Source organism: Alexandromys fortis, unplaced genomic scaffold, assembly GCF_014885135.2.
Source record: "Alexandromys fortis isolate MF-2015 unplaced genomic scaffold, M_Fortis_MF-2015_v1.1 scaffold_122, whole genome shotgun sequence".
In the NCBI taxonomy this organism is placed as follows: Eukaryota; Metazoa; Chordata; class Mammalia; order Rodentia; family Cricetidae; genus Alexandromys; species Alexandromys fortis.
The window spans coordinates 142,408-163,711 of record NW_026068004.1 but is presented as its reverse complement, the minus strand read 5'-3'; the positions used below and the strand labels follow the sequence as shown (position 1 = coordinate 163,711).

Sequence of the window (21,304 nt, the reverse complement as noted above, 5' to 3'; positions counted from 1 at the left end):
AAACAGTGAGACCCTGTCTCAAAACAACAGTAAGAAGAAGGAACAGCGGCCATCCCTTATTCAGCACTAGCCCAGCCGCTGGCTGCTGTTCCTTTCCCATGGGACCAAGCTGAAATACAAAATATCCGGTAAGCTAATTTACTGAGTAATTAATTCAGTGACTATGTTCTGGGCTGGAGATGTGGCTCAGTGGTAGAGTATTTAATGCCGGCTTCCTAGGTTCCACCACTGCTCAAAACAAATGAATGAGATTCTAAGAGCCACTATGCCAGAAACTGCACGGGAGCATCCAACTTACTGAAGTAGCCAATAGTTGAGAGAGAACCATTCTAGAATCTTCCATTTGAGCTAGTTTTGTTGTCTTCTGTCTTAAGCCATGTTCTTGTTTTTTTTTGTTTTTTGTTTTTTGTTTTGTTGAGACAGGGTTTCTCTATGTAGCTTTGGCTGTTCTTGAACCTTGCTCTGTAGACCAGTCTGGCCTCAAACTCACAGAGGTCCACCTGCCTCTGCCTCCTGTGTGCTGGGATTAAAGGGGTGTGCCACCACTGCCTGGCATTGAGCTACATTCTTAACCTAGATGGGAACAATGAAGCCTGGAGGGAAATAGTCCGATAATTGGCCAATAGAATGTGGGGAAAGTGCTCGAAAACAAAACCTACCTAGGGCTGTCTAGAAGACTGGGCAGGAGGGGGTGGGGGTGAGTTGAGTGAGATGGTTCTGTAGTTAAGGACACCTAATGCTCATTCTGAGGACCCAGGTACAATTCTCTACACACCTATCAGGCGATTACAACCTCCTGTAACCAGCTCTAAGCTTCTGATGATCTCTGTCCTCTTTGGGTACCTGCATACACGCGGTGCACAGAAACCCATGTAAGCACACACACATACACACAAATTTAAAAAATAACTGAACAGGATTGGAGAGATGACTCAAAGGTTAAGAGCACTGATTGCTCTTCCAGAGGTCCTGAGTTCAATTCCTAGCAACCACATGATGGCTCACACCCATCTGTAATGAGATCCGGTGCCCAGAACACTGTATATATGATAAATAAATTAATTAAAAAATAACGTAACAAATCTTTAAAAAAAAATAAATAAAAGAGCCAAGAGGGCCACATCTTCCTTCACTCTAGGAATGGTATCCTCCACACACTTCGTGTCCCATTGGCGGAAAGAACTAGCTAGCTAGGCCTGAAGAACACTCGGCAGTTCCTAGCTGGGAAAAATGACGTAGGGAATTGGAGTCAGGCTTTTCTCTGAGTTCCAGCACTTGCCGGCTGCAGGCTTTGTCAAACGGCTTCACTTCTCTGTCCCGTTGTTTCTCCACCTGGAAAATAGAAACGGTGGCTCGGAGTACGTCAGGGCGGGGCAGTTATTTGGAAGACTTTCAGGAGACTATAAAATATGTGAAAAGCTGAGGATGGAATTAACTCGAAAATAAAAGTTAATATTCTTTCCGTTAGGGTAACGTGACCATCTTCCTTCCGCCTTTGACTTGGTGGGCTGAGAAAAGCGTTCCTCAGACAGCCGGTCCAGAACTGGGACGCCAGCGTGTGCTAGAATCCCATACCAGGCAGGCTCTAGATGGTAGATCCTCATTGGAGCGGGAGACCCACCCGCTTGCTAATGATTGACTCGGGCATGCTGGGACTTGCAGGCAGGCTGACCATCCTGTGACGCCAGGGCCGTTGGGAAATGTAGTCCTTTGCCTGGTCCGGGACGTCGGTGTCCCACCGGCTCAGCGGTGACAGCTCGGGAGGTAGGCGGCAATGACAAGGGTCTGAAATAGGTGCAGAGTGGGAGGGAGCTTGCAAGCTGGCTGTTGGGGCCCCTGTCCTGTGGGTACCAGAATGGACACCCCGGCCTGCAGCTGATGCAACGGGGCCTGCTGGGTGCGGTGGGGGCAAGGAGCACCGGGACACTTTTCTATGCTCCAAGGAAAAAGGAGCGGGACTGGGTTTTTCTCCTTTATAAGACTCTCCTAGCGGAGAATAAGTCTTGTCTCCTATGCCTATTTGGACACGTTACCAATATTCCCCAGAGATGCGCCAGATGGACCACAACTGCTCCTTGCAGAGGGAGTCACAGCTATGCCCAGAAGCCAGGGGACCAGCAAGTATACTGGATCCTACTGGAAGCATCTGGTTGCCCTTCCAAAGGGAGATCCAGCCAGGGTCAAAGGAAAGAAAAGTCATTCCCTTGAAACGTAGAGGAAAAGGGTAGGAAAGAGAGGGAGGCCCCAGACTCTGCAAAGGAGACCCTCTGCAAAGGTCTCTCCTTCCACCCCCACAGCCCCCTGAAGCAGCTCTGTTGCAGCATGGGAGGGTCCCACCTGCCCTACACCGGAGTTTGACGGCTCAGCATGGACCAGTCTGTGGCGATCCAGGAGACGCTGGCTGAGGGGGAGTACTGCACCATCATATCCTTGGCCTTGGGAAGTGGGAGGGAAAGTGTGGAAATATCTGCCGGCTTTCTCTCAAAGCCATATGGAAATAGTTAAACCAGTATTTACTAAATATTCACATGGCTCTGGTTTCTCTACTAGGTGCTTTAAATGTGCAGATATCCTCCCAACAAGCTGTGAAGTTGGGGACTATTATACCCATTTTACAGATGAGGAAAGCTCAGAGAAGTGAAGTAATTGGCCGAGGTCGCACAGTTAGCGGGAGGGAGAAACGTGGCAGTGGTTGGTGGAGTGGGCGGGATGGGGAGGCTTGTTCTTGGCTTTCAGTTTCCCTTCACCCAGAGCAGCAGGCTGTACAAGGTGTGCTATGTAAGGGAGACAGCAGGCAGAGCCGCCTGCTGGGGCTGGTGCGGTGCCGGCTGGAAAATGATGCCCAGGAGCATGCGTAAGTAGGGTCAGCTCGCCCGCGCAGGCTGAGGGTTGTTCTTTACTGTCCTCCAACTTCACTTCAGTCATCCCGTCTGAGCCTCTCAGAGTAATTAACATAATGATAGTATTCTTGGAACACCGTGTTCTAAGCCCTTTGTAATCAGCAAGAAGTAACGTGGAAGCTTCTAGAGAAGAGGCAGTTATCATACCTGGCTAGATTCTGAGCTGGCGGGAGTGCCTGAGTTCAGATCCAGACGCTGTGATCTTCATAGTGCGTTTACTCCGAGCAAAGATCAGAAGGCTGAACTGGAAATGGGAGCTCTCGCCAGTAATCCCAGAAAGCTGAGGCAGGACTGGCACAAGTTCCAGGCCATCCTGGGCTAGATAGTGAGACTAAGCTAGCGTAGGCTAACAGAGTGAGAGCCTAGCTCAGTAAGAGAGACGATTGCTCAGTGGTTAGAACGTGTACTGCTCTCGCAGAGGATCTGAATTTGGTTCCTAGCACCCCCACACACATCCAGTGGCTCATAACCCCTGTGATTCTAATTTCAGGGGTATCTAAACCCTCTTCTGGACTCTGTGGGCACTTTGTGCATTCACACGAGTGAGTTAAAAAAATTAAATAAATTTTTAAAGAGAAAGAGGGAGAGCTGGAGATGGTTCAGCTAGTGAAATGCTGGCCACACAAGAATGAGGACTCAAGTTTGGATCTCCAGGACCCATGGAACAAGCTGGGGTGTGGGGTGTAGTGAGAGAGCTAAATGGCTAAGAACACTTGTTTCTGCAGAGGACCTAAATTTGGTTCCCAGCACCTACATCAGGCTCACAGCTACCTGTAACTCCAGCTCCATGGGTGCAGATGCCCTCTTCTGGTCTCTGTGGGCATCTGCACACTTGACACACACACACACACACACACAAAACTAAATATAAATCCTAAAGAAATTAGGGGAGGGGGCTGGAGAGATGGCTCAGTGGTTAAGAGCATTGCCTGCTCTTCCAAAGGTCCTGAGTTCAATTCCCAGCAACCACATGGTGGCTCACAACCATCTGTAATGAGGGTTGGTGCCCTCTTCTGGCCTGCAGACATACACACAGACAGAATATTGTATACATAATAAATAAATAGATATTAAAAAAAAGAAGTTAGGGGAGGTAGAGAGACAGGTGGATCCCTGAAGCTCATTGGCTAGCTAGTCTAGCTGAATCAAGGTGTTTCAGGTTCACTGAGAGACTCTGTCCCAAAACATAGAAATGTAGGGCTTGGAGAGATGGCTTAGAGGTTAAGAGCACTTGTTGGTCTCTCAGAGAATCTGGGTTCAATTCCCTAGCACCTACATGGTGACTCACAACCATCAATAACTCCAGTTCCAGGGAGTCTGACACCCTCTTCTGACCTCTGCCAGCAGCAGGCAGGCACATATATGGCACCAAGACACACAGAAGCAAAATATCCATACACGTAACATTAAATGAATAAATCTAAAATAATTTTTTTTTTTTTTTTGGTTTTTCGAGACAGGGTTTCTTTGTGGCTTTGGAGCCTGTCTTGGCACTAGCTCTGTAGACCAGGCTGGTCTCGAACTCACAGAGATCCGCCTGCCTCTGCCTCCCTCCCGAGTGCTGGGATTAAATAAAATAAATTTTAAAAAGAGGAGAGTGGTTGAGGAAAGATACCTGAGGGCCACAAATGCCACACACAAAATATTAAAAAAGAGATTAATGGCTGAGAGTGGTGGCACAGGCCTTTGATCCCAACACTTGGGAGGTAGAGGCTGACAGGCACCTGCGAATTCGAGGTCGGCCTCATTTACATAATGAGTTCCAAGACAGCCACAGCTGGCTACGGAGAGAGAGCCTGCCTTGAAAAAGTGTTCATTCAGTGTTGCCTAGCAACACTGCAAATTCCACGGGAGCAGAGGGAGTAAATAAAAACCTGTGAAGGTCTTATAGCTTGTAAGTGAACCTCAGGGTCTCAGAGCTAGAAGGAAGAGGGCTTTCGACATTTTCTGATCTGCCGCTCCAACTTGATAGGTGGGGAAACTGAAGTACAGGGAGCCGAATTGGCTTTGTAAGTCTACACTGTCCCTGTCACTGATGTGCTAGATGGCACCAAATCGGATTTTCTTCCAGCTGTGAGGAGTTATGCTTTGATGACCTCATCCACAAACTACAGCTTTTCTGGGCACCGTGGATGAGAAGGTCTGAGGCACAAGTAAGGCTAGGTAGGGAACTGCCAGCCACGCACTACGGACCTACAGGTTATCACAAGATACCCCTAGACCAAGTTCTCAGCACAAAGGAGATTTATTTGTCCCAGAGGGCCAAAGGGCAGGGAAAAAGAAACAAAGACAGGAGATAAGAGGGTAGGGAGAAGGCAAAAGGCAAAGGAGAGGGGAAGGGATATTTTCCCAGAGGGATAAAGGATTGCATCTGGAGAGGAGACAGATGTGGTCCATAGGCAAACAGCAGTTTATAAGGGCAAAACGGGAAACCCCATATTAGGATGAGATGTTTAATTTTGGTTGGGTATGTTAATTAGGAAGTCAAAAGGGGACTTTTGATTGCTAGACTTTAATACTTTGATAGCTGGACATTGGTGGTCAGCCTCAGAGAGAGGAAGCACCAGTAAGAGATTGGTGGCTAGCTTCAGGTTTAGCAAGTAGAGCCGTGCTTGCCAGGCCCAGGCCTTCTAGAGCCCTTCAACTACACGCACTGCAATGCTGCAGGCCTTTCTTTGGACTGCCAGCTCCCGGATAATGACACAGAGACTTCTTTTTTTTAATTTTATTTATTTATTATGTATACAATATTCTGTCTGTGTGTATGCCTGAAGGCCCGAAGAGGGCACCAGATCTCATTACAGATGGTTGTGAGCCACCATGTGGTTGCTGGGAATTGAACTCAGGACCTTGGGAAGAGCAGGCAGTGCTCTTAACGGCTGAGCCATCTCTCCAGCCCCGACACAGAGACTTCTGATTAAGTATGAAAGCTTGGCCTTAGCTTAGGCTGGTTACCAACTTGCTCTTAAAACTTAAATTAGGTTGGGCGGTGTGGCGCACATCTTAAATCCCAGCACTCAGGAGGCAGAGGCAGGCAGATCTTTGTGAGTTCAGGCCAGCCTGATTTACTGAACTAGTTCCAGGACAGCTAGGGCTACACAGGGAAAACCTTTCTCGGAAAAACTAAAAACCAAAACCAAAACAAAACAAGCAAGCAAACAAAAAGCCTTAAACTAACCCGTTTATATTAAACCTATATTCTGCCACATGGCTTATTGCCTCTCTTCAGCACCTCACATCCAACTTACTCCGAATCTGGCTGGTGAATCTGCCAATTTGCCATCTCATATTCTTTCCCAGAGTTCCTATCTCTGCCCAAAAGCCCTATCTGCCTAGCTATTGGCCATTCAGCTATTTATTAAGCCAACCAGAAGGTAGCTTAGGCCAGTGAGGAAGGACATTTTTAATAGGAAAAGATTATCCCAAGACTTCAAAATGTACCTCTTCTGCTTCGTGCCCTCAGTCTCTTCCTGTATACACACCGGAGGATGGCCATCACAGGAGACGATGTATCTCTGGACCAGATAGTGCCGCTCTCAAGAGATTTTACGCTGGAAGAAGGTGCTAGTCGGGCTGGGTGGTATGAATGACTCTCCTCCCCCCCATCTCCATCATCTCTGCTCTTACTGTAGGGGTGGGTAGGGATGGAGGAGGATGAGAGACAGGGGTGTTGAGTTGCTAAAGGCATTCTCATTTCCCTCCCTCAGTGTCCCCAGATGGTGAAGTCTACATCCTTGGTGAGTAGTCTTTTCAATCTGGGTTCCTGTTGGGGCACTGGGACAGGATCTTAAGGCAGAGAGAAGGGTGGAAATGAGAACATTCCTCGGTGGGTGTGATGCTACGGGCCAGGTATCCTAGCATGTAGAAGGCTTGCCTGGATGATGTAGTGAGTGTTAGGAATATTTCCTAACAGAGCCACTCCACCGATGCAAAATAATCCCAATCAAACCAAATCAGACCAATAAAAGATATCCAGGTTTAATTGACACCTGAGCTTCTGGGTGGCCCCAAGGGGAAACAGGAAGCAGCCAACAGGACCACCGGAGAGGAAGAGGGAAAACTATGTGTTTATTTTCTGGGGAGCAGTTTAAATAGCCTGTGGGAGTGGTCTTGGCCTTTCCTGGGGAAGGGTCAGGGTTCAAGGGGCAAAGGGGAGGGGCCACCAAAGACCGAGGCGAGGCTGGGATTACAGTGAGTTCTAGACCAGCCAGAGCTATAGACTGAGACTCTGTCTCAAAATCCAACGACAGAAAAGAAAATGCTTGGTTTGGTGGGATGACTTAGTGGAGAAAGATGCTTGCTGCTAAGCAACTACCTGAGTTTGAGCCCCAGAATCCACATGGTAGACCGAGAGAACTAGTTCCTGGAAGTTGTACTCTAGCTGTGTCACACATGTGTGAGCACAAGCACGTGCATGTGCATGCGCGTGCATACACACAAATAAATGAATAAATGTAATAAAAAAGGAAACTTTCCTGATATCCATACTTTGGTAACTGAGACCCTGAGTCAGACTGTGCCCCCACTACCAGCTGTTTTCCATCCCTCACTCCCTTGTCACTGCATTTAAGGCCTCCCTGGTGCTTTCCATCACCGGTTGTCACCACAGAGCTCGCTCTTCCTCTTCTTCTTCCTCATTTTTGTTTTTCAAGACAGGGTTTCTCTGTGTTGCTCTGGCTGTCCTGGAACTCACTCTGTAGACCAGGCTGGCCTTGAACTCACAGAGATTCACAGGAATTACAGGCGTGCGCCACCACTGCCTGGCTGAGATTCCACTCTTTAAAGTGTGTTTTAGTCCTTAGCTCCTGGTGGCCTCATTTCTTGCCTCCTCTCTACAGGCTCTGATGTGACGGTACAACTGGACACAGCTGAGCTAAGGCTTGTATTCCAGCTACCCTTTGGCTCACACACCAGAATGTTCCTCCAGGAAGTTGCCAGAGCCTGTCCAGGTAGGGAAGAGCCAGATTTCCAGGGAAGACGATGTTGGTTGGAGACACTACAGGCGTGTATCACCACACCTGGCCAGCCTTTGTTTTACCGTTTTGGGTTTCTGAACCTGAGTGGTAACTGGGCCATGACTCTGAGGATATGGGACTTCTTCCAAGCTAGCTGGCAGTCCCAAATTCTCTAGATCCATAGCTACAACTAAGAAAAGTCTGTCAAATGGTCTCTGCCCTTAAACTCTACTCTGTTCCCCACTGCAGCTGAAGAAAAAAAAAAAAAAGTCTAGCTTTGACCCAGCAGAGAGAAGCTAGTGGCCATTTGACAGAATTTGTTTAGTTGGGAGGTCAGCCAGGCAAGCGGAGGAGTGTTTGTATATAGAGCAGAGGACCAGGGTTACTATGCAAATTCATTCATATGCTAGGTGCTGGGGCTCAGGTGCTCAGCCAGTGCCACTGCGGAGGAGTTCCTTTAAAGCTAACATCTTGTCTCTGCAGCAATGTACGGAGGGTTTGTCTCCTATTGTAAGTGCCTATATTACATTTTGGCTCCAAGCATCTCATGAGATGTGTGACTGGCTTTGGAGACAAATTGGCTTTGGGGGTGAAAGGAAATCAGGTCAAGAATGATAGAGCCTTGAATGGTTAAGGAGTTTAAGTGTTATCCTATAAGCAGGGGAAATTTACCTCTAAATCACAAAATAATAAAGATAATTAATTTATGATTGTTAGTAATGGTTGTAGGTAGGGATAATAATAATTCAGGTTGGGCAACCCTAACATGGAAATACAAACTGGAAATCCTCCAAAATTCAACCTTAATTTTTGGTTTTGTTTTATTTTTTTGAGACAGGCTTTCTCTGTGTAGCCCTGTCTTTTCTAAAACTTGTTCTGTAGACCAGGCTGGTCTCGAACTCACATCTACCTGCCTCTGCCTTTGAGTGCTAGGACTAAAGGTGTGTGCCACTATAACTGGCTCAAACTTTTTTTTTTTTTTTTTTTTTTTTGCCCAGGGCTGCCTCAAGCCTGCTAGATAGCTGAGGATGACATGGAACCCCTGATCTTCCTGCCTCCACCTCTCAAATGCTGGAAATACAGGTCCAAACGTACTTTCTTAGTTTTCTTTAGGCACGGTCTCCTATAGACCAGCTTTGAACTCCTGATCCTCGTGGCTCTATTTCTCCAGTGCTAGGGTTACAGGTGCGGGTCCCCATGCCTGGGTTTTTATAGTGCTGGGATCAAAGCAGGCCTAATGCAGGCTAGAGCGCTACCCTACTGAAATACAGTTCCATGCCTTTCATTCTTACTTCCTTGTTTTTCCAGATAGGGTTTCTCTGTGACTGTCTTAGAACTCCTTCTGCAGACCAGGCTGGCCTTGAACTCACAGAGATCTGCCTACCTCTGTCTCCTGAATGCTGGGATTACAGGTGTGTGCCACCACCACCGGTTTAGACTCTTTCCCATACCCTAACCTTACAAGGTAGGTATTAACAGCATCTCAGGCTTAGTGAGGGCAAGTGCCCTGCCTGCCTATATGACTAGCAAGCTAGTAAACAGCGGGTACATCTTAGGTGAGCCAAGGACTTTCTAGATGTCCTCTGGATCTTGAGGCTTTTGCTCCAGGGCTTCCCTGACTGGTGTCTTTCCATATAAACTGTTGAGAGACAGCTTCCTGGAGGAGGTGATGTTGAAGCCCAGACTATAAGGAAGAGCAAGCATTTTTCCCCCAGTCAGGCAAAAGGAGAGGAAAGGGCAGTGGGGCTTAGGGGAGGAGCAATTGGTGGGCCTGAACTTGGACAGGTGTGGAGAGAGCTGAGCCAGGAGAAGCTAGCAAAGGCAGCCCATGAAGAGTAACAAAGTACAGAGGGGCTTGGACTCTGCCCTGTAGCTTGTGAAGAGAGAGGCCTTACAAGAGTTTCCAAATGTTTCCAATTAGCTTTGCAAGTTTGAGAAGCTCTTCTGGCAACAAGTATGAGCAGTGAGAACCTGGAGCAGGGAAAGCAGTAGATAAGAAGGTATGTGCCACCGTGGGTCAGGCATAAAGGATGAGGCTTAGGGGGCTGGAGAGGTGGCTCAGCAGTTAAGAGCACCGGTTGCTCTTGCAGAGGCCCTGTTGTGATTCCCAGCGCCTACATGGCAGCTCATAACTATCTGGCCTCCTTAGGTAACGAGATTTTCAAGGTACACATGTATAGATGCTGGCAAAACATTCATTCACATAAAATAAATTGGTTTTTTAAAAATGAGGCTTAGACCAGGAACATGGCCGTGGGGCTGGGGAAGAAGGGTTAGAGAGATAGTGAGGAAATCATTCTGATGAGGTCAAAGGTACCATGAGTTTGGGTGGACAGCTTTATCCCAACTGATCAGAGCAGTGCCTGTACATACTAGCCATGAGATAAATACTTGCTGAGTGGATGAATAGAATGAAGTGTTGTTACCTGTGGTCAGGGTCTGGGCTTGGTGTTTCCAGGTTCTTGGCTTCTTGTCCAAAGAACTGAAAGAAGAGCTCACACAATTTGCAAAAGAAGCAAGCTAATTTCAGCAAAGCAATGGTAGTGAAAGCTGTAGAGGGAGACATTGTTGGGACTGACAGTCGGCTGCCTGAGTGGGGGCACTCAAGGGCCCTGTGCTACAGCCTAGTGTTAGAAGGAAGTTGTTACTAAGGGGTGTAGTTTGGGCGGTTCTGTATTTTGACTGGTAGGTTTATATTCATTTATTCATATATTCATTTTTTCCTACTGTGCATACTCCTTCCCATAATGCCTCTTGATTTTAATCATATGCACTTCCAACTGTGCACAGGCATGAGATGGTAAGTAGAGACCTTTCTCTAAAGGATTATAGAGGACACGATGTCACCTTACTGCCAATGTACTCAAACTAGTTCAGACTGGGTCAGGTCTTCTATCCTTCACGTGTAGACAGATTGGGAGTGGGATTGAATAGAAAACTGTCTAATGTGATTGATATCAGAGGTAGGGAAACTAACACTATTGTTCAGAGGTGTGTAGTAGGAGCGGCAGGCTACGTGACTGCTGCCCAGCTCCCGGTTGCCTCGCTAGCTTATGCCCCGAAATAACAACACACAAACTGTATTCATTTAAACACTGCTTGGCCCATTATATCTAGCCTCTTCTTGGCTAACTCTCATATCTTGCTTAACCCATTTCTAATAATCTGTGTAGCACCACGAGGTGGTGTCTTACCGGGAAAGATTTAGCATGTCTGACCTGCGTCCAGCTGGAGCTTCATCGCATCTGATCTCACTTTCTTCTACCCAGCATTCTGTTCTGTCTACTCCACCCACGTAAGAGCTGGCCTATCAAATGGGCCAAGGCAGTTTCTTTATTAACCAATGAAATTAACTCCTCCATCAGAGGTGGGAGCATGTGTAGCCCATCCAGGTAGGAGGCTGAGGTAGTTGTGAGGTTGGTAGGTGCACTGTTCAGAGAGGGGTGTGTGTGTGCACAGTATGTGCAAGTGAAGGAATTAGGAAGCCAAATGAATTATTACAAGAGGTGTGTGTGTGTGTGTGTGTGTGTGTGTGTGTGTGTATGTGTGTGTGTGTGTGTGTGTATGAGAGAGCCAGGCAGAGACATAGAGAGTGAGAGATCGATTAAGGATATGTTACTTTTTGGCTTAAGGGTCTGTCTTCCAGATCTCTTCCTCCCTTCCTTGTTCTTTCCTTGGGGGGTCCACACCCTGCCTGGGGTAAGCAGGAGGGAAGCTATGTACTAACTCTTATTTCTCTGGCTATTACGACAAGGAACCTGGGTGGCAGGGACAGATGTTTGGCTATCCATCAGTCAACACATACTTTTCATGTGAAGGGATTAGGGTCCAGGATGAGGCTCCAAGTGAAGGAACCAGGCTGTCCTCATTAATCCTGAATGCCTTGGCCAAGAAACAACACTTAAAGGAATGAGCTCACGTTAATGAGTACCTACTGTATGCTAGACATTTTTCCTAGCTATCTAGGCAATGCAAAACAAACCATGGGGCTGGAGAGATGGCTCAATGGTTAAGAGCATTGCCTGCTCTTCCAAAGGTTTTGAGTTCAATTCCCAGCAACCACATGGTGGCTCACAACTATCTGTAATGGGGTCTGGTGCCCTCTTCTGGCCTGCAGACAACAGACATAGATACAGATAGACTATTGTATACATAATAAATAAATATTTTTAAAAAAACCCAAAAAACAAAAACCATTATTTTTTTTTAACCTGTGGAGTAATAGTATCAAGGAATAGATATCCCGTTTTATTCATGACCCAAGTTTTAGGACAAAAACCCTAGATCTGGTAACTCCAATAGTCTAGTCTTGCCCACTGACTCCAGTTTTGCAATTAAAGAGGCTAGTAATGGTCAGGTATGGTGGTACACACCTTTTATCCCAGTATTCAGTTGGCAGAGGCAGGTGGACCTCTGTGAGTTCAAGGCCAGCCTGGTTTACATAGCCAGTTCCAGAACAGCCAGAGCTACATAATGAGACCCTGTCTCAACAAACAAAGTAAAATAAATCTTAAAAATATTTTTTTTTAAAAAGGAGAGGGGCTTTAAAGTGTTGTGTATAAGCTGACACAGAAAATGTATGACATGTAACCCGAGACCATTCAGGAGCTGAAGTAACAAGAAAGGTTTTGACACTAAAGCCCACAGAATGCAACCATTACAGCTGAGACCCCAGCTCAGCCACTTCCTGTATAAGAACAAGGTGGTTCTTTTACTTCTTCAGGCCTTCATTTTATGATCTGTTCGATGGAAAAAATGGAGAGATAAAGTTGCCTTACCTAATAATCTAGGGGTGTTGTGACAGTGGTTGAGGCTGGCTAGGAGTTGGTGGTACTAAGGAACATTGAAAACAATTTGAAAGCAGTGTCCAGCCATGCCACAGCCCAAGACTTGAGCTTAGGTCTCCTCAGTATGATGTCCTTGCAAATCCGATTCAGTTGGGTCTGGTTCATGCAGTTCTACAAGCTGAGCAGGCAGGACAACAAGAAGGGTTTAGCAAGAAGGGTTAATGCCAGGGCTTGGGAGTCAGAGGCAAAGGTTGCTCAGAAATTCTGGAGAGGAGGGGTGCCAATCAAGTTAGGCATACCTATCCTGGAAACTAGCTGTTATAGACCAGGCTGGACAACTTCTGATCCTCCCAATTCTACGTCCTAAGTTCTGGAATTACAGGTGTGTCCCCACCACCACCACCAGTTTTATGTGGTACTGGGTATTGAACCCACATGCTAGGCAAGCTCTCTATCTATCTACATCCCAAGGTCCCCAGAGAGCTTGTCTTAATAGTATATTTCATTACATATGAAATATAGCTTATTTCTGGGTTATGTGGAGTGGCCAGGAAGTTGCAGGTGGAGGTTGGCGGTAGTTAGATCCCCCAGCCCATTCTTCAGTGCCCGCACTCGTTTAAATCTCCATTTTGTGACCTTACATTTAGCTCTTCTGAACTTAGTTGCCTTCTCTATAAAATTAAGATAATAGTTCCCTACCTAATAAAATTCGCTGGATAATGACGCAGTCCTGTTTTGGCAGAGCACTTTCATCTTCATTTCTGTTAAATGCACTTCCGATCCACGCTGAGCAAGAAGAAAGCGGGCTCGAAGAGTCTCCACCACACACAGTCTTACAGAAGTGCAGCCTGCTTTTCAAACCCATGGCTCAGTCTGTGCTCCATTGTCCCTGCCCACAGGTTTTGATCCTGAGACGCGGGATCCCGAGTTCCTGTGGCTGTCTAGATACAGGTGCGCAGAGCCAGAAGCCCAGTCGCTGAAACCGCGCGAGTGGAACTCGGACCCGGGTACCCCGAGCGGGTTCACGCCTATTGGAGGAGGCAGGTATCAGTCTCGAAATGCACGGCGAGGATTGGAGGATATCTTGCTTCAGGAGCGGCATTCTGCTAGGGGGGGGCGGAACCACGGAGGAGTCGGGATTTCTATTGGCAGAGGAGGCGCACGGGGGCGGGCCCGTGGGAGGACGGAGAGCGCGCGGCGGGCGGCGGGATGAAGTGCTTGAGGAAGCAGACTGGGAAATGTCGGCGGGCGGCGGCTCTCGGGAGCGCGACTGTGCAGGTCGGGCGGTCGCTGCGGAGCGGGGCTGCGGTGTCGGGCTTTCGGGAGGACTGGCGGGTGGGCCGATGGCCTTGTGGGAAGAAGGTCGAGCTCTTGCCCACGGGCGAGGCGGGGGATGCTGAGGCTCAAGTTCTGCCGGGAAGTTCCTCTCCGCCGGGCGTGAGGGCGACAGGCCGGTGGTCCGCGGGTCCCCGGGAATCCTGAGGCAGAGGGTTTAGGGAAGTCGCGTGGATGGCCGAGTGCGTGACCTCGGGCTGCTTGTTACGCCTCTCGGCCTTTCGGTTTCCAGCCGAGGTAGTTCCTCCGCCCTGGCCTTGGCGAGGGTGGCGAGTGTCTGGGGGGTGTGCGCGACGGTGACAGGAGTCGTCTTCGCAGGAGGTGCGGTGTGTGCTGGCGCTCCCTGTGCGCCACAGATTCTGGAACAGAGTGGCCCGCGCACGTAGCCGGAGTGCAGGGGAGCCCTGGCTACCGTGCGGTCCTCAGGGGTGGCCCTCGGGGATGAGGTGACAGGTGAACCCAACTACGTTTTTTGCCACTTGTCCATTGAATGGATAATGTGCAGCACAGAGGCTGATTGTTGAACCCGATATTGTCCTTTGCCGAGGGAGAGAGAGCCTCGGGGCTGAAATTTGGGTCAGCCCTATGGTTTAGGGCTCGCTGGTGGTTGTTTTTCCCCAAGGTGTTGTCCACGAAGCATCAGGCTCCTGAGGGCTCTGGCGCAATCCCGAATCCCCATTTCTGCCACTCCTGTCCGTCCTCTGCTGGCGACGAAAGGCTGTCAAGTAGCCTTGTCAAGTATGGTGTGGGCCAGGACGTTTGCAATGACAAGACTTGGAAAGTATGAGGATTGGGGCGAGGTGACACGTTGGGCAAGTGTTTGTAAAAAAAACGAGAGGAAGCTAGGTAGCGCAGAGGACTTCCTCGAAACTACTGCGATGGCACCGAAGCTCCCCCTCCACTCCCCCCCCCACACCCCGACACCCATGGCACAGATAGTGCGCCTCACAGGCTTATCTCAAGGCCCACTGCGCGCTTCTTGCTTCAGTTTCCATGACCCCCTGGCTTGTGGTACTGGCACTGGTGAGTGTTTAAGATGAACATCCTCTTCTTGTCCTTCACGCTGCCAGAAATGCCGTTCAGTGGCGAACAGGCGGCAGCCCCAAGAGCTGGGTCCTGGCTTCTGCCCACATCCGGGAGCTGGGCTTTGGGGAGTTCTTGGGCTTCTGGTAGAGAGAGATAAACCATGAGAAATCAGGCCAGCTAGCTCTGGAAAGGGTTATCTGCCCCAGGGTGAGAAATGTGCCCTGGTCGCAGAAGTATTCATTTCGCTTCACAAAGGAAAAACTGGCCACATGGTGGATTTTGCTTTGATTTTTAATTCAAAAGATTCATCCCCGTCATAATACCCAACAGTGTGTGAGATTACATGAGTAGCTGCTAGGTTGCTGCTGTTGAGATCGGAAAGAATGGTACCCAACCAAAGCCCTGTTTTGTTTGGGTCAGAGTTGCTCTGGCATCCGCAGAGAGTTGCTTCCTCTATAAGAGATGGAAGGAACCCTTTGGGCCACCTCTGGATGCACCAGTAGATTCAGCTTCAGTGGAAACAAGTAGTGGATTTTGATTCTTGCCACGTGTAGACTGGCAAAATACCCACTTCCCCAAAACCTGGGGAACTAACCCGAGGCAGAATGCTGCCTCTCAGTGCTTTTGGTAGCCAGGTGTGGTAGCAGACGTGTAGAATCCAAGCACTTGGAAGGCGGAAGCAGCAGAACTGGGAATTTAGATTTATCTTTAGGCATACCTGTGAGCTCAAGACCAGTGGTCAGTTGGGCTACAGGAAATGAGACACCATCTTACTAAAACAACAACAAAACCCAAAACGGGTCAGGCCGAGGTGCACACTCCTTTAATCCCAGCACTTAGGGAGGCAGAGGCGGGTGGATCTCTGTGAGTTTGAGGCCAGCCTGGTCTACAGAGTGAGTTCCAGGACAGCCAGAGCTACACAGAGAACCCTGTCTTAAAAAACAAACAAACAAACAAAAGCCCTGTGGTAAGATGGGGAGGTGGCGTCAGGAGAACTCCAGAAGCTCGAAGGCCACCTACCCTGCTCTATTCGGGAATGAACAAGAGACTTTGTCTCAAACAAGGTGGGAGGTGAGGACTCCATAGACACATGCAGACTCATCAGGCCAAGATCTAAGTAAGAGAGCTCCGGAGTGACTTGATGGGACTGTAGTGGGGAAAGAGACGGAGCTAGTTCCTAAGTCTGTGTCTTCAGCGTCACGGGTGTCTAGGTGCTGGGCCGTGGTGTGGAACCACAGTGGCTGCTGCTCTTGGTTTCTGGGGCGCCATGGTCTTGTTTGGACTTTGGACAGGTCACTGTTTCAGACAGTAGCTGCTCTGCTTCATTACTTACTTTATCGCTCTTAACTTTGGGACGCTCTTTCCTTCCTTAATAAGAACAGAGTGTGGCTTGGGAAGAATGTCTCATTATTGTTCACTGGCAACCAAAGGGCCTCTTAACTCATTCAGCCCCACTGGGGATGCTGCATGGGGCTCAGTGCCATCCGAGTCATTTTGTAAAAAGTTCACTAGCATTTCCATCTGAGTTCTCGGCAGAGACCTGGAGTTGCGTTCCAGAGGATTCTGAGCAATACACGGGAAAGGAAACAGCTGAAGTCCCGTGGGGGTAATCTAACCAAGTGGCAATAACAAGAGCAGGAGCTGGGGTCCAGTAAAATGGCTCGTTGGGTAAAGGCACTTGCCACCAAGCCTGATGGCCTGAGTTTGACCCCTGGCACTTACATGGTAGAAGGAGAGAACTGACTCCCACAGATTGCCCTCTGACTGCCACACCCGCACCGTGGCATGCCTGTGCCCACTCACATCGCACACCTGTACTCACACACAGATTCATAACAAATAAAGGAATAAATGTAATTTTAAAAATCAACAATATGGTAACAACCATTTTTGGTGTTTTGAAGCAGGTTCTTTTTCTTCTAGCTGATTTGAAGTTAGGCAGCTTTGTAATAGTGCCTGCTTGCATGTGCGTGTGCGTGCGTGTGTGTGTGTGTGTGTGTGTGTGTGTGTGTGTGTGTGGAGGCTATAGGTCACCCTAGGTGTTGTTCCCCAAGAGCCATCCATCTTGTTTTTAGAGACAGGGTCTCTCATTGGTCTGGAGTTCTGACTAGTCAAGGCTGATTGGCTATAGAGTCCCAGGAATCCTCCTTTCTCTGCCTCCCCTGCCCTGGGATTACAGGTGAGAGCCTTCGTTAGCATCTGGTGTTTTACGTGGCTGCTGGGGGTCGAACTCAGGTCCTTACATTTCTGCAGCAGACACCTTACTGCCTGAGCTCTTGCTCCAGCCCTGTATCCAAATTCTCACTGACGTATGTTATGAATATTTTCCCCTGGGCCCAGGAAGCAAAGTATTAAACTCTGCCTGGCCTGTGAAAGGAAGTGACTGCTATTTATATCTCAGGGTAGCATAAAGGGCAACCTAGATTACCCGAGTCACAGAGAATGTTTAGAAAAATAGCCTGTGGGCTGCTCTTCTGTTTCTTTCATCTGGCTTCGTCTGTATTAATAAGTAAAACCTGTGTGACTGATGTATTCTTTCATTGTGGAGCAGATGAATTTGCCTTTTGTTTATCTTTGAGGTGGAAATACTGCCCATCATGTCCGTCGCTGTAGGAAGTTCTTCAGGCCCCTAAACAAATGGATTTATTTTGAGCCAATTGTTTCTTTAAACAAAATGGTACTAACTTTTCTTCCTTTTGTTGTTTCTGTCTCCATTTTTCTTCCTTGTCCCATTCAAACTCTTGTTTCTACAACGGGCACACCTCCTTAATTGTTTTCTTAAGAAAACAGTTGGTTTGGGAATTCTACAATGCCTTGTCTGGAACAAGAGCAGTGACCCACTCAATTAGGAGTGGGGCTTTATACAGAAACCCTCAGGGCCTGGCAGTTCAGGAAGAGGAAAGCATCAATATTTTACTAGAGGAAGGACAGTGTTGGGGCATAGAAAATGGTGTGTGTGTGTGTGTTTTGCTGCCTCAGATACACCATAACAACAAAAACACAGACAACAACAACAAAATAGCCGGGTGGTAGTTGCAGCACCAGTGCCTGCCTTTAATCCCAGCACTCAGGAGGCAGAGGCAGGTGGATCTCTGTGAGTTCAAGGCCAGCCTGGTTTATAGGGTGAATTTCAGGACAGAGAAACCCTGACTTGATAAAAAATAAACAAACAAAAAATCCTAATAAAAGCAAAAATATTTTGTTTTCAGGATGATTAATAAAAGCAAAAATAGCTGGGTGTGGTAGCACATGCCTGTCATCCCATTACTAGGAAGGCTACATAGATACTAGCTTGCTAGTATGTGCAGGGTCTGAGTCCCAGCACTAGAAAAAGAGTGGAAAAAGTACTTTTCATAATCTTGTGGACTTTACAGATGATCCATATATGAACTGAAGCTAGTGTATGTAAAGAGAAGAGACTTTCCTTCTTGGCATTTTGATAAGGGTTTGGGCAAAGTATGTGTCTAAATGGCCTGGCTATTTTAAAAATGAAAAACTGTTGCTTCTTGGTACGACATTCATTCGCGACGTCTTAACTGTCTTGTCTTACTTTCTTTTTCCTTGGTGTGTGTATGTGGTGTATGCCTGTGTGTATATGTGTTGGGGGCATACAGATGCCTTTGTAGGTGTTGAGGCTGGAAGAGGGTGTAAGGTGTCCCCCTCCATTACTTCCTACCTCATTATGAGATAAGGGTTCTTTCTCATTGAGCCTGAATCTTCACTGTTTTTATGCTAGGCTGGTGATCATTGAGTTCCAGCAATTTTCTTGTGTCCTGGCTCCCTTCTAGTCAGTGCTGAACTTACAACCTACAGAGCCATGCCTGTCTTTTTCTGTGGGTGTGGGGATCTAAACTCTGGTCCTCATGTTTGTCCTCATGTGTGTACAGTAAGTGCTCTGACCTACTGAGCCGTTTCCTCCCTAGGCCCTTGACTGCCATTCTTGCAGTTGTAAAATGGGAGTAAATGTTTGCTTTCTGGAAGGAGGAATGTGTACTTAGGAGTACTTTTGTTTGGGAAACAGAGGTTGTCGATGCCTACCCAGAAGAGTTTAGACCCTGGAGATGTCCTGAGCCTATCCAGGAATGGTTTCACAGCGAGAACTGCAGATCCTTTCTGCCATAGCCTTCAGATCCTGGGATTACAACTGATGCAGTGTACTGCAAAAACTCAGCCAAGCTTTTACCTATTCCTCTCTTTCCTTCCTTCTTTTTTTTTTTTTTTTTTTTTTTGCTTCACGTATCCCAGGCTAGCCTGCTGTGACCTCCTTCCTGATCCTCTTGCCTCTACGTCCCACGAGCTAGGATTACAGCTTTGTCATTCTGCTGGCTCCGGTTCTGCTCCTTACTCCACTCCTGTTTCTTTTCATTCAATGCAGCCACTGAAAGTCATGATCATTTTATTTTAGTGTTAGGTTTTTCTTGATCAGACAGAAACCTCACATTATAACCCAGGCTGAGCATAGGCAGTCTTTGAACTCATGGTAAATCTGCTTCAGTTTCCAGCATGCTGGGATTAAAGGCATGTACTACTGTGTTCCATAGCCTGTGTTCATCCTTGATTCATCTCTCACATCTGGTAAACAATTTTATTATTATTATTGCAGGATTGCCTCTGTCTGCTCACATTTCAAAATTCATCCCCCCAGTACCAGTACAAAGATCATTCCTTTTTTGTGAGACAAGATTTCTCAGTGTAGTCAGTCTTGACTGTTCTGGAATTCCCTCCATAGACCAGGCTGGTCTCCAACTCAGAGATCCGCCTGCCTCTGCCTCCCGAGTGTTGGGATTAAAGGCGGGAGCCACACTGCCCACTGTTTGAGTTCATTCTTAGCTAAACAATTGCAGTGGCCCCTTAGTAGTCTTCCCCCTAGCTCTTCTTCCCCACGGCCCAGTTCTGGGCATCAAACCTAGCACCTTGCTCATCTAGACGGTTGTTCTCCCACCAGCCTTTCTCTCTCCCTCTGGGGTCTCCTTAAAGCACACCTTGAAACCACGCCACTTGTAGTGTTAGTGTCTGGCAGTGACTGTTGATCCACACCCCAGTGCCTATGGAGTAAAGTTCAGGTCCCTCGGTGTGGCATTCAGGTCCTACATGGCTTCACCACAGCTGGCCTCTCTAGTTTCATCCATACCACGACTCAACCTTTATTCACTTCAAATGTTCTTTTTTGGTTTTTCGAGACAGGGTTTCTCTGTAGCTTTGGAGCCTGTCCTGGAACTAGCTCTTGTAGACCAGGCTGGCCTCGAACTCACAGAGATCCGCCTGCCTCTGCCTCCTGAGTGCTGGGATTAAAGGTGTGCGCCATCACTGCCTGGTGCTAGGCCGTGTTTTTGAAAAATTTATTTGTGTGTGTTTGTACATGCATGGAGCACGTGAGGAGGTCAGAGGACATTTGATTCTCTCCTTCCACCATATGGATCCTGGGGATTAGACTGTCAGCAACAAGAGTCATCTCTTCAGCCCTGGCTCCATTTTTATAAACTTGAACTTGTTGTTCTTGACATTTTGCATCAGTAGGTGCTCAAGGAAAGGTCTGTCTACGCCAGCCAGATGTGGCGCATGTCTGTAATTGTAGCACATGGGAAGTGGGGCAGGAAGATCAGGAGTTTGAGGTCTGGGCTACTTGAGGCCCACTCTTAAAAGGGGGGAAAGTGTGCCTTTGGTTGAGCTGAGGAAACTACATATTGTAGTCTTCACAGGCAGCATGCCCTGCCCGCTCTGTGAACCACTCTGCACCCCGTTCCCCGCCTCCTGGCTTGTTCTTCCCACCTGTCTTTCAGCTTTATCACCAGACCACAGACAGTTCACAGAAGGCGTGCTGCAGAGAACCCGGGGGAACAGTCAGGTCACCTGTAATAGCACATCACCCCTGACCTGACGTTGGCTTGTGATTGCGCCGGAGTCTCTCTTTGAAAGCGTGGATGGTTGTTTTTAGTCCTTGTTTGCCTAATTAAATTTGTTCAGGGTACAAACCAGATTTTGAATTCAAGACTCAGAGTGCAAAATATAGTTTTTAGACTTAAGTCCCTATTTCCCTGTCCCTGACTCCTTCAACATTTTAATCTTGATTTCCCTGTGTCCATCTCCCAAGTGCTGAGATTATAGGCATGTACCACCAGGCTTGGTTTTGTGGTCCTTTTTTTTTTTTTTTTTTTTTGGACACAAGATAATGGTAAATGTTAACAGAATAGACAAAACCAAATGATTAGAACATAGTTACTTGACTTAGGAGAGCACAGGAGAATTTGCAGGAAGGCTAATTGAAGACAGGCACCTATCCCTGCCTAAGGAGAGCTGGAAC

At 47.8% G+C, this 21,304-nt stretch overlaps 1 protein-coding gene across 1 annotated transcript in view; it reads left to right on the top strand.

The window, feature by feature from the left end:
• The first annotated feature begins 1,655 nt into the window (after positions 1 to 1,655).
• Inpp5b (inositol polyphosphate-5-phosphatase B) overlaps positions 1,656 to 21,304 on the top strand; it is a 65,900-nt gene continuing 46,251 nt past the window's right edge. Inside the window, 8 exon segments of the mRNA XM_050161329.1 lie at positions 1,656 to 1,764; positions 2,298 to 2,424; positions 2,760 to 2,854; positions 6,364 to 6,461; positions 6,608 to 6,637; positions 7,739 to 7,849; positions 13,542 to 13,734; positions 13,736 to 13,920. Of these exon segments, the coding sequence (XP_050017286.1) occupies positions 2,368 to 2,424; positions 2,760 to 2,854; positions 6,364 to 6,461; positions 6,608 to 6,637; positions 7,739 to 7,849; positions 13,542 to 13,734; positions 13,736 to 13,920 (769 nt within the window). The 5' untranslated portion in view covers positions 1,656 to 1,764; positions 2,298 to 2,367.